The sequence below is a fragment of the Idiotropiscis lumnitzeri genome, chromosome 7 (genome assembly GCF_059441095.1).
Source record: "Idiotropiscis lumnitzeri isolate Australia: NSW breed Sydney's pygmy pipehorse chromosome 7, RoL_Ilum_1.0, whole genome shotgun sequence".
In the NCBI taxonomy this organism is placed as follows: Eukaryota; Metazoa; Chordata; class Actinopteri; order Syngnathiformes; family Syngnathidae; genus Idiotropiscis; species Idiotropiscis lumnitzeri.
In genome coordinates this window covers 1,655,184-1,668,044 of record NC_142397.1, presented here as the reverse complement: position 1 = coordinate 1,668,044, position 12,861 = coordinate 1,655,184, and the positions used below count along the sequence as shown (strand labels likewise).

Sequence of the window (12,861 nt, the reverse complement as noted above, 5' to 3'; positions counted from 1 at the left end):
TGGAGGCAAAGAAAAACCAAACCGAACAGAAATATATCCCAATTAAAAAAGAATCCCAATCCAGGCCGGGAGCATTTGTTGAATACGCCGTTGACTGAGATTTTCTCTCTGCTATTCTCATTTGCAACACGAATGAGATTAATAACGACACTTTTAATGGAATCTCGTTGGAATCTCCATGAAAATATGCAAACACACATTTTGGAACAAGAATTACAACCACTGGCTTGTCACTTCTTATGTGTTAATTAAATTGGACATCCTCCGAGCACAACGTTAGAGACGCTCGTATAAACTTTCAATGCAGAAATTCAGTTCCGGTTTGGTTGACAATCTTAGGGAGCGATTTAAAAACAAACAACAACAAATTTTAAAAATGACCTTTCGAGGACGGCACAAAACTGTCGAACAACAATTCAACATAAATTGCACAATTTCATTTTGTATATTTTTCCCGAAAAACAACCAATTGTTAATGTCATTGAGGCACAATATTTGGCGTGCATATCATTCCAAATCCATCCCAAAAATTTTAGGCCAACTCATGCAGTGTAAGCGCACCTAAGCCATGTCTGCCATCTAGTGGTGAATGGGAACATTACAACTTAAAACCACAGTTAATGCATATTCATAGTTTAGCACCACAAATTTGCATATTCATGGCTTTTGTGTTTATCCAAGATTTGTTTCCTCATTGAAAGTGGAGTCAAATCAATTAATCAATATTTATTTATTTTAGCGCGAGTGAGTGAAAGATGAATTGTTTTTGTTAGGCTAGCAGCGATTGGAACATCCAAAGCTAGCGGAGCCAACTTTCATGCTCACCCACCACCAGTTTCATTTTGTACTCTCAGACGAGATTTCACTGCGTCACAAAGAATTCGAAAGAATTCCGTAACGCCGCCAAAAAGCAGCTGTTAGCGATTGGTCAACTTCACGTTTTAAATGTCGATGCGATGTCGTCGACTACACTGGTCAAGTCCCCGACTCTTGAAATCATCCAAACAGAAGTCGCAATCGTAAACAGATGGTTGACATTCAATTGCCGAGCTTTTTTGCCGCCGCCGGCTAATGCGGGCGGATCATGGCGTCATTTTCTTTACAAATTAGCAACAACTGAGATGTCATTAGAAATGGACCGTGATTGTTGATGCCGTCAAAAAAAAACCCTTCCCAATTAAAGTCCATTGCCGCTTACATGCCAATTTCTGGTCGACAGCACGCATCCTCAACACGCCGCCACCCGCCACGCTTCATTACAGCCGTCATGCCGAACAGCCGTGACATAAAAGTCATTTCGCTCTGATGCATTGCCGAGCGCTTTCGCTAAGACGCTCGAGAAGGAGGAGGAGGGTGGAGGAGATGAAATTGACAGCCTCAACCACCCCACCTTGATACGAGAGGCTGCGTCGACGGATTTGCGGGGCAGCCACCCAGCACAAGTAAATCTTATTCGGAAAATAAATAAATAAATAAAAAATAAATGTCCTTCAGGGCCTCATAAGCTGCAGTGGAGTCAGCGTTTAAGTCCGAGTGGACAGGTCACGCCACAAATAGTTAGCTGCGGCCATTACGGCGCCACCATGAAGCAGATTCTGACCGCTTGACCGCGCTTATTTTGGAAGAGAAAAAAAATGTGGAGCTCTGCTTAACGTTTGGGTTGACACCACCGCACTTTAGTCCGATTGTCACTCGAAAATGGCAAATCTTCCCCTAGCTTAGCTCTCGAGTCGTGGAGAAGAAAACGGCAACTTTTTGGAGACAAAAAGTGTCCTCATTGAGATTGGGGCGAGAGATGGCGTACACCCGGGAGCAGTCAACAAACCTTTTACTTTTCCAATCACTTCCACCAAGTACCATTTAAAAACTCTAATTTACACAATATAAAAACGTACTCGTATATACTCGTATATATTATATCGAAGGCAGGGGCGGGCAAACTTTGGGATTGGCGGGCCACAATGGGTTCTAAAATTTGACAGCGGGGCCGGACCAGGAACAGTGAGATGGAGTTTTTTGCTAACCTCACCACACGGGAGAAATAAAAATACATTTAATTTGAAATGAAAGTGAATAAAAGCATTACAACAAAATATCTGTCTTTGAAAAAAGACGGTATTTAGAAAATAAAACAAGCTTTATTCATTTAATTTTTTTTCACGTTTGGCGGGCCGGATGAAAACGTTTAACGGGCCGCATGTGGCCCCCGGGCCGTAGTTTGCCCACGCCTGAACTAAGGTGTCAAAATGGAAACAAAAACACGCAAGAAAACCAGAAATCAATCGGGGCTGATCTGAACTCACTGCAAACTTTATTTTTTTTTTTTTTACAAGCGTTTCTATTCAGCGCCGCAAGCAACTATTGGCAAGTTTCTCAACGTGTCTGTCACGCGAGACGAGAAATCGCACAAGAGTGGGGGGCCCGCCAGGGGGTTGCATGTCCACATGGGAACGAGGGGGCCCCCTGTGAAAGCTCGTCCTTTGTGTGGACCGAAGGCCGCGGCGTCGGGCGCGCCGCTCGGGCTAATCGCCAACACCGACGCGCCGGCCCAAACTTCAACGCCGTCCTCCTTTTTTTGCTAATTGTTCCATTCATCACATCACACGGTCGGTCGTGGACGGTGGACGGCAAAGGCGGGTTATTAAAAATGTATGTTCCCGGATTCACGACGCACTTATTTCCCCACGCGGCCGTACTGAGCGGGAGGAACTCAATGTAAATCTTCCATCTGTGCAGCCAATGTTTACACTTAATTAAAAAACATGATGAAGAGCGGCTCAGCTCGACTTTTACACCTGCACGGTCGAAATTAAGGCCAGCTTCATTCGGCGTTTTAGACTTATTGCGGAAAAGTGTACGAGAAAGGGAGGGGGGTGGGGGGGGCAACGCCAACAACATTTTGAGGTTCCAAATGATGTCAAGAATAAATTGTCACGTCGCACAAAGAGATTTTTTTCATTTGGCGCCGTTCGTAGCTTTTGCCGAGCCGAGAAAGGTTTTTCATTGAAATATTGACAGCAATGAGCAATTCTTTGAATATTCAAATATTCTGTTGAAAAGAAGATCTTTCAAAGTGACCGCGCAGAATATGTGCGGAAATAAAATGATTAAGATTCCGCGGCGGCTTTGGTCCGAATCGTGTCAGAAAATGAAAAGGCGGGTCATTGCGGTTCCGGATGTTTGCAAATGTCGCATTTGGAATCAATATAACGATAACGATTTTAATTTTAATTTTGCTGCCAAGAAAGTTTCAACGGTTTAAAGGTATTTGGATGTCGCTCAATCGGAAAATCACTTTTTTTTGTTTTTTCAAAATTGGCGCTAGCATTTAAAATATATTTGCGTTTAATAAAACGGTGACTTACCGCTGTCTTCGATGGAGAAATGGAAGATGTCGTTGGTGGCGTCGTCGCCTTTCCTCAAGATGTAGCAGATGGTCATGTCATTGATGTTCGCTTAAAAAAACAAAAAAACAAAAAAGAAGACGTAAGAATGTCAGCCATTTTTGCTTTTGACCTTGACATGTCTCCAAAGTGTCACGGCAAAGTAACCGCGCAATTACCCGCTTGACGTTGCATGCGACAGACACGGATCATTCTCAAGCACTTATGCGATTCGCAAAGGTCTGAAATGCAGTATTTATCGACAACAAATCGTGCCTGTGATGTATCGGGTGACGTGTTTGCTCGTCCGCTAGGTGGCCGGAGGTACAATTATCCGTCGCGCGCCATGTTGCCATTCATGCAACACAACAACAGCAACGCACAGTTTTCAAACAAATTGCATTTGTGACTTCAATAAGAAGAGATCATCACTTACAATTTTTAGAGACATTTTTTGTTGGGTGGCGCGCCGTGAGATTTTTGTTTTGCAAAATAAATTGCATCTAGAACGTCTCGAAAACAAAAACAACATTAAAGTAAAATATTTCAAAACCACCATTAATGTGATCTACTGTATGCCACGTGAGAACTCCATGAAGGTAAGGCAACTCTAAAATAATGAGGTTGCAAAAGTGTGCACACCCTCTTACAGCAGACACAAGTCATGTTCAATCGGAGTCAGCCATCTTTTATGTGTGACTGATTAACCCCAAATAAAATTAAGAGGTTCCAAACGGCTTTTCGTTTGTCTTCGTCGCTTGAAGCTTGGAGGTTTTGTGCTTCCATTATCTTCTTTGCTGGACGAGCAGTGTTGTATTTGCACCAAAAATACATTTTGGAGGTGGCACGGTGGTCGACTGGTTAGCATGATGACCTCACAGGGCAGAGGTCGTGGGTTTGATTCCGGCTCCGGCCTTCCTGTGTGGAGTTTGCATGTTCTCCCCGAGTCAGCGTGGCTTTTCTCCGGGTATTCCGGTTTTCTCCCACATTCCAAAAACAGGCCTGGTAGGTTGATTAGAAACTCTAAATTGCCCTTCGGTGTGATTGTGAGCACGAGTGGTCGTTTGTCTTTGTATGCCCTGCGATTGGCTCGCGACCAGTCCAGGGTGTACCCCGCCTACTGCCCGATGACAGCTGGGATGTGCTCCAGCACATCCGCGACCCACGTGAGGAGAAGCGGCTCAGATAATGGATGATGGAATATCTTTTGGTATGATGATATCGCAAACACGTGTTAATTGTGGAAAAATCGTGACATGATTTAAATGATCAAAAAAAATCCAAGGCATTTGAACATGGGTGTGTAGACTTTTTATATCCACTGTATGTACACTGCGCTCAATAAAGGCTGAAAAAAAATATCGCTATCCTAATTGCATTTGCATCAAGTGTAGTGTATGAAGTGCTGCTTCCACGAGTGAAAATTATTATTTATTTTTTTGTGTTTCCGGGCACTTGTTGTTTTCCGCATTCGCCAGTAGGAGTCGTTCTCCTCGTCGCAACACCCCCGAGGTCTTCTTGGCCGTTAAACTGTGCTTTAGCACTCACATTGCAAAAAGTGGCAAGGAAACGCACTTGACTCTGTAATGACCCTTGACTCAAATATAAAATAGATTCCGCTCGATTCCTGGCCTTCCATTCTTGCTCGACAGTTTCCTTTCGCAGCTCTGACTTGCTTCGAATGGGAGGTTTACACCCATTGCCATCTTCAATATTTGATGGCCGAGCGTTTTCCCTTCAAAGAGATCGATGCCTAGAAGAGCATCTCGGCGTATTTCAAAAAGCCCAGGAGACGACGTCTTTATTTACTGTCTGTTTACTCGTGAAATATTGAACAGGCCTCTCGGGGAACGAACGCGGCGGCACGGTGAATAAAAGCCAGCCAGCCGTCGTGGCCGCGTTTGCATGGCGCCCGCTTGCAGCGTAACTTCCAAAATTCAGCGATGCGACATGACCTCCACTCTCCCTTTGACATATTTGCCAGTTATTTATTGCGACGCCTGCGATCCTCCCGTCTGCTCGCACAAAATGCGTCTCCACTATGGTACAAATCACCGTCAGTACTTTCCCTTAAGTGTAATCCATTAGGCTCTCTTTGAAATTCTCCTGCGAGATCCGCGGCTGCCCGAGGCGCTGGCATATTTCAACGCTCTTAATAGGAGGGACTCATGAGTGAAAATAAATAAATAAAAAAATCTTTCAGCATTTTTTTGGGCCACCTTATGAGAAAAAGAGCAAAGTACCTGTGGAAATTAAATTGGGATTCTGCAGGCTTTTTTATTTTATTTTATTTTTTTTTTAAAGGGGGGCGTGCTAAGGAAAATTTGGTATTATACAAATTTTGTCTTTGGATTTTTTTAAATTTAAATTAAAATTTTTTTTTTTTTAATTAAATTTTAAAAATCTGAATTTTGTCCAATTTTTTGATGCAATTCAGCGAATTAATAAAAAAAAACACAGGAAATGCTTTCACACTCCACTCCTGACTTGGCAGCTCGGCTGGGCAAGAATCTGCCCTTTTCAAGCCACTAATTTGCATGCACAAAAGACACTTGATTGCTCAGTGAAGTTTTTGATGCGGTGAGTATTTGTGTGCTGCATGCACCACATGCACTAATTGACAAATACATTCATGGACATCAAAGGGTTAAGTGTAGGATATGGAACGCTGACGTTGGTTATTGACTGACTACATAGGAACGGAACGCCATCGTAAACCAAGGTCGTCCCGCGTAACTGCGCCCCATTGTTGGAATATTTCAACAAAAGCACATATCGCGGACATTAAGAAACCAGTGAAGAGTTTTAAATTGTGTGAAAATGCAAAGCATGCCTCCTTTAAAGAACGTGACAAACGTGCAAAGCTTCTTACCTTGCGTGAAAGCGGTGATGGTGGCGTTTCCTTTGCTTGTGTCGATCAGGTAGCCATGCTGCGGCGCGCCGGTAATCCGAAAGAGCACAGAACCCTGCGAGCTGTCTCGGTCTTCTGCTTTCAGGGATTTGCTGGTGATCACAAAGCCCACGCGCCCGCCGTCGAGAACGCGCAACGTCGGGGCGCCCTTGTTCACCACAATCTGAGGCACGCCGTTGTCCAACGGGAGGATGCTAATCTTCATGACCTGCGGCTTTCGGGTCTCAAAGACAGTGTCGGGGAAGACGTAGAAGTGAGCGTGGGTGCCGTCCGTGACCGTGAAGGAGAAGCTGTCCTCGGCGCTCTCGGTTCCGTCGTGCTTGTAGCTGATCATGTTCTCGTTCAGGTCCTGCTTGGTGAAGGAGGTGACGGGCCGGCTGGTGTTGAAGAGAAGGCGTCCGTGAACGGGGATCTGGGTGATGGTGAACTTCAGGAATCGGTCCGCAGTGTCTCGGTCCTCCACCGTGAGCTCGAAGGGTGTGATGAGCTTGTTCTCGCCCTCCGCCACCACCAGACTGTGCACCGTCACCACCGGCTTTTTGTTGTCCACGTCGGTGATGGATATGCGGAACGTGCGGAAGACCGGGTTGTAGCCGTCGGTCACTTCAAACTCGAAGCTGTCCATTTTCACCTCGTCGTCGGCGGTGTGGATGTAGTAGATTTTGTTGCCGGCCAGTTGAAGCTGCGTGAAAGACGAGATGGGCATTCCGGGCGTGTCGGTGCACTCCAGGTGGCCTCGCACCGGAGCTCGGGTGATGGTGAAAATTAAGTGCTCATCGGGGCTGTTGTGGTCGCTGGTGCTGAGCAGGTCCGTTGTCAGCGTGACCCTGCCGCCTTCTTTCAGGGACACGCCTTTACTTATAACGTACGGGAATACCATGTCAATGCCGCCCACCGTGACGTAAAAGTATCGGTCAATTAACGGGTTGAAGCCGTCGGTCACGTCGAATTTGATGAGGTCCCGAACGCCCTCTTGGCCGTTGTGGACATACATGATCAAACCCTGGTCCAACTCATCCTGGGTGAAATTCATCCCGGCGGTGATGTTTTGCAGCACGCCGTTTGGCACGGTTTTCTGCAAATAACCTTGACCGGGCGCGTAGCGAATGACGTACGTCAACGTGCTGTCCTCTGAGTCCAGATCGGTGGCTCGTAAAATGTTGCCGTTGATGACTTTGACGTCGCCCACTTCAACGTCGAGGCCGTCGTTGATCGCCATCCTGGGTGTCTCGTCGTCCACGGGGATGACCATGACGATCACCGTTTTCTGCACGCTGAACTTGCCGTCGGTGAGGAGCACGTCAAAGCTGTCCCGCGTGGTCTCCGTGTCGTCGTGCTCGTACACGATGCTGGAGGCCTCGCTGATCTGATCCAAGGTGAAGTTGGACACCGGCACGGTGCCAGTGGTCAGCTGATTGAGAAGAAATCCGTGCGCGGGCGGTCTGGTGATGATGAACGTGAGTTGGTCGGCAGGGACGTCAGCATCCGCGGCGTTCAGAATGGGCGTATCGATCACAATGTTCATGCCTTCCATGACGACAAACTCCCTCATGTAAATCTCGGGCTTTTCGTCATTAGCGGGTATGATGGAAATCGGAAAAAAGTGCTTCTCAGAAAAATTAATTCCGTCGGAGCATCTGAATGTAAACCTGTCCTCGACCGGCTCCACCCCCCGGTGGATGCTTTGAACGTAATAAATGTGATGCTGCTGAATATCCTTGATGGTGAAAGCGCTGACGGCCACGCCAGACCTGGATTTTTCCGAGCCAGGGGCCGGAGAGATATTCTCCACGTAACCCGACGTGGGCTGCACGATGATGGTACACAGGAGGTCTTCGACGAGCGTGTCGATATCATCTGCGCTGATATGATGAGCCTGAATAGTATTCTTCTCGCCCTCGAGGACGGAAAATAGTTTGCCCACAAAGACTTGTGGGGCCTGGCTGTCCAGCGGGAGAATTGTCACGTGCACTCGGACACCGGTAATCTTATTACCTCCCACTGTCCATTCGTCAGACATGTCCGTCAGAGTCAAATTGAAAATATCCTCTTTTGTGGTGAAACCCAATTCGCCGCTGGTGTGGGCGTAGACCACATGGCCGTTGATGATATCGGCCTGGGTAAACATGTCCGAAGGGACCCCTCGGACTAAAAGTTCACCAAGGGACGGCGGATCCTCCACGATGAAGGTCAACCGCAGGTCGTCCGTGTCCTCGTCTCTCCCCTGAATGACATTACTGGTAATTTCCGTCACCCCGTTCTCCAGGACTTCAATCGAGGAGCCGATTGTACCCGCCGGAAGACTGATAGACGGGACCTCATCATCAATTGGCTTCACGTTAATTTTGACATTTATCGGGACCACGTGGACCCCATCGCTGACATCTATTTGTATCGAGTCTGATGTCGATTCGTCCCCATTGTGCCGGTAAGAAACTCGACCTTTGTCAATGTCCTGGAGGCTAAAAGCGTCACCTCTCGTCATGTCCGTGAAGGTGAACTGGATGTGGCCGTGCAGGGGCGGCTGAGAAACGGTAAAAGTGATCAGTTTGCTGTCCGTGTCTGAGTCGGAGGTATACAGCTCAGCACTCGTGATAGTATGCACACCCCGCTCGAGGAGTGTGAATCCAGAGTTGGTAATCTGCGGCGGTTTGTTGTCGACGGGCTTTAGGAATATGGTGAAAACTCCGTTGGCGCCATTGCCCGAAACATCCTCCACCGTGTATCTGAACTGCAAAACGTGAGTGGTGATTCCCAGCTCCAGATCGGGCGGTTTGTACGCTATTTTGTGATGGTTAATTTGGGCCTGAGTGAAAGTCGTTACTTCCACTTTGGGGTTTTCGGTCAGAACCAGAGCTCCCAGCACGACGGGGCTGTTCTCGTCCGTGTCTGTTGGCGGTTGGGCCACGGTGTATTTGAGATCCCGATCCTCCGAGTCAAGGTCCGTGTAGCGTAGAAACTTCTTCCGCAAGTGCGTCAGCTGATACTCGTGCACGGTCATTTGCAGCGAGGTCTCCGGGTGCAGCTCAGGCGGGAGATCATCCACGGGGAGGATTTTGATCGTGAACAAGTTCTCCTCGGACTGGTTGGGAGGGTCGTTGTCATCTTGCACACGGAACCTGAACTGATCCATGAGCGTGCTGGTGCTGTGCGGCCCGACGTGCTTGTAAAACACTTTGCCATCCGTCACGTCCTGCTGCAGCCATTCGGTCACGACCTTCTCGTACATTTCCTCCTCATTGTTGAACTTCCATGTGGACGGGTCTTCCGGGGCCTCGGCCTGGCGCAGAAGCACCTGCCCGATGCCGGAAAAGGGCGGCTGGATTGTGAATTGGATGGTGGAGTCCTCTGAGTCAATGTCCGCCGCGCTGAGCATGAGGGAGGAAACGGGCACCATTTGGTTCTTGAAGAGAACCAAACCGGTGTTGGCGTTGACTATCGGCGGCTCATCGTCGGTGGGTACCACGGTGATGGGGAACAGAAACTCCACCTCGTGCGAGCCGTCCGTCATACGAAAAACAATATTATCGCTGTAAGTGTCGCTGCCGTCGTGTTGATAAATGACTTGGCCGGCGTTGAGGTCGGCTGGTGTGAAAAATTTCCCACCGGACCCCAAGATGGTTAAGTGGCCGTGTTTCAGGCCATCTATCACAGCGATTTTCACCTTATCCAGGTTGTCTTCATCACTGATTTCCAGATTTTGCGAGCTGGACAGTGGCCTGGACTGTCCCTCGTACAGTAACTGACCGGTGTTCTTGGTCACCACTGGGGCCAAAGTGTTCATGGGCTTAACGACGATCATGAAAGCAAAAGGGTCCGACACGGCCCCCTCCGTGTCCACCACCTCAAACTCAAGCTGGAAAATCCTTTCGCTGTCTGAATCCACCGCAGGCGGCTTGTAGGCGATTTTGAAGTCTTTGAGGTCACCCTGATAAAAGGAGGTGATGGGTAAATTCCTGTCATCCGTGCTGACGATGTAGCCCTCCTCGTAAGACAACGGCGACGTGATATTGAAAATTAACTCATCAGGGTCCGACTCGGCGTCCTCGGCAGCCAGCATGTCACCGGTGAGGGCTGTCATAACAAACTGGTCCACTTCCATCATCATCATGGCCACGAAGCTGGGCTTGGGCGGCGTGTTTTCCTCACCCTCTTTAATCCTCACCAAAATTTGGAAGAACTCCTGCTTGAGCAGGTTGCCCTCCTTGTCGTGCAGCTCCACCACCATGGGGATGTAATCTCTGCTCGGCGACTTCAAAGCAAATGTGTGCCGGTAGCGAAGGTTCATCGTGACGAATTGGTCACAGTCAGTCATTCCCGTCGCCAGGATGCTCTCATCCACCAGTACTCCATACCTGGGCAACGCGCCTCCACCGGACAGCGGGGTGACCCTGCACCGCTGAGCCTGCCTGTCAAAAGTAAATTCCAAAACGCGCCTGTCGATGGGGTTGCTGGTGCCCTGCAGCTTCTCCACGGTGAGCGGCATGTTTTTGGTGAGCACCTCCAGCTGTGTGAAGACCACCTCCACCTCCATCATGAAAGGAATCACAATGGTGTCAGTCGGCGTGTCGTATTTGAGCTGCAGTCTCACCCGGTCCCTGGCTGGACTCCGGGCGCCAAAGTGGGAATACTTGACGTCGTTAGGGCCAAATTCACACGGGAACTTTTTGGGGGTTAAGGTCCCGGGCCTCTGGGACAGAGGGTCATTGTCCAGGACGGTGACGCTGCACCTGTCGCCAGGCTGAACTTGAATCACCAGGTCGTTGATAGGGTCCACAAAGGCTGACCTCCCAAAAGGCACCCGGATGCCGTTGTTGGCCACCAGCACTGTGTCCTCGGACAGCTCGGACCTCAGCGCGTAGGACAGTCCGTGCTGGCCCCCAATCTGCGCGTCACTCGTTGTAGTGAGGACCAGCGCCAGCGTGAGAAAAGCGGCGCCAGACGTGTGTGCGCGCGGAGGGTAGATTCCAGCCATTTGGAGGTGCCCAGAGGAGACGCGGTTTAACTTTGCACGCACGTACACACACACACACACACACAGGGACGCACGCACACACGAGCACACGCAGACGCACAACTAAGTTGAAGAGTCACTCGGCGTCGCGCAGCCCCCACCACCAAGGTGCACCATTCTCCCGCAGCGTCTGTGCACTGGCAGCCAAACTTCATGCTCATTGCTCTTGGATGGAGTAAAGCGCGGCCACGCCCCCCTCGCAGCCGATTGGCCGCCGTCATAGAGGCAATCTGATTGCACAGAGGGGAGATTTAAAACTCAACGCTTCAACTGATGCGTCAATTTGATAACACCCAGAATACTTACATGTGACTTTTTTTTTTTTTTTTTAGATTTATCTTCTTATGGCCGTATTTGCTTTCAAGGCAAGGCAATGACGAGCGCAGAGGAAAAGGGTCTGCAAGTAGAAAGCTTTGTCTCCCTCTTTTGGCGAGAGCGGCTCATGACAGCCTTTTCTAAATGTACATCTTTTATCGTTTTGCCCTGTCCTATGTGCGAAAAACATGAGAAAAAAAATAACTGGAGGAGATAAAATGAATAAAGCGTTTTGTCTGCTCTCATGAGCTACACTTTTTATACATCAACTCAATCTAATGCCGTTCACAAATGCATTTAGGTGGATCAACACTCAGAAAAGTAGCTATTCGAGTTGGAAGTTATTTATCACATGTTTAAGGTTTAATTGAGACAGTTTAAAATCCACACAAGTTTAGAATACAATACAAAGAAAAAGTGTAATGAATTGAGGACCATGTCTGCTAATGGAAGAGTAAAAATGGACCAGCATTCACATAAATTGACACTCGCGGAGTGATATTATTTAAAACAGTTTTGGGTTTTTTTTAAACCCTAAAATTGCTACCTGTCTTGTTCTGTTGCGGGTCAAAATGAGCCGGGTCGAATGATGAATATATTACTTATACATTCGTCCATTTATTTATTTATTTTTAATAGCACTTATCATGTTTAAGGCTGCCTTGACAAGATTTATTTAAAAAAAAAAGAAAAATGGTCAAAACCCCAAAGCCTCTTAAAACTGGCAGACAAACGACAAGCATAATGTGACTTGGTTTAATCTTGGTCAGGTCTGCGTTTTTCCAGCGGGGCTTTTCCTCTCATCAGACGAGGCCCCAAGATGCCAGCCACTTCCTTCGGCGCCCTCCCGTCAGCTCAACATTCTCCTGACACGCAACAAGCCCGGTCATGATCCGCCATCGGTCCGCAGCAGCGATGATGAAAAGCGAGAGGACACCCACGGCGAGCAGCGGAGCAGCAGGGCAGGTCAAAGTGAGCCGGACATATATCAAAAGTGGGTTTGAAGTATCATCCACATTATTGAGCTGGATGAGGAGAGGGCAGCGGCGCGGTTAAAAATAGAAAAAGGCCTCTTTTAGGTTAGTCAAAGAGGGCGGACGACAAAAGCCAGAGTCGCAGCTGTCCCGCTTATGTTTGCGTCACCGCGCAACTGTCGGCGTTAATGAACACACGGCGTCCATGTCATTGTGTTTCGTCCCCTCAGGCGTCTCGTAGAATCTGACCTCACCCATCAGGAG

General features: G+C 48.3%; 1 protein-coding gene across 2 annotated transcripts in view; it reads right to left on the bottom strand.

Annotated features, from left to right (window-relative positions):
• Positions 1 to 11,328, bottom strand: part of LOC148333035 (FRAS1-related extracellular matrix protein 2-like) — a 71,239-nt gene extending 59,911 nt beyond the window's left edge. For both annotated transcript variants that reach the window (XM_088300666.1, XM_088300667.1), the window contains exons 1-2: positions 6,256 to 11,328; positions 3,366 to 3,455 (exon numbers count right to left, since the gene is read on the bottom strand). In XM_088300666.1, the coding sequence (XP_088156792.1) occupies positions 3,366 to 3,455; positions 6,256 to 11,269 (5,104 nt within the window). In that variant the 5' untranslated portion in view covers positions 11,270 to 11,328. The remainder of the gene's footprint in view (positions 1 to 3,365; positions 3,456 to 6,255) is intronic.
• Positions 11,329 to 12,861: the final 1,533 nt, after the last annotated feature.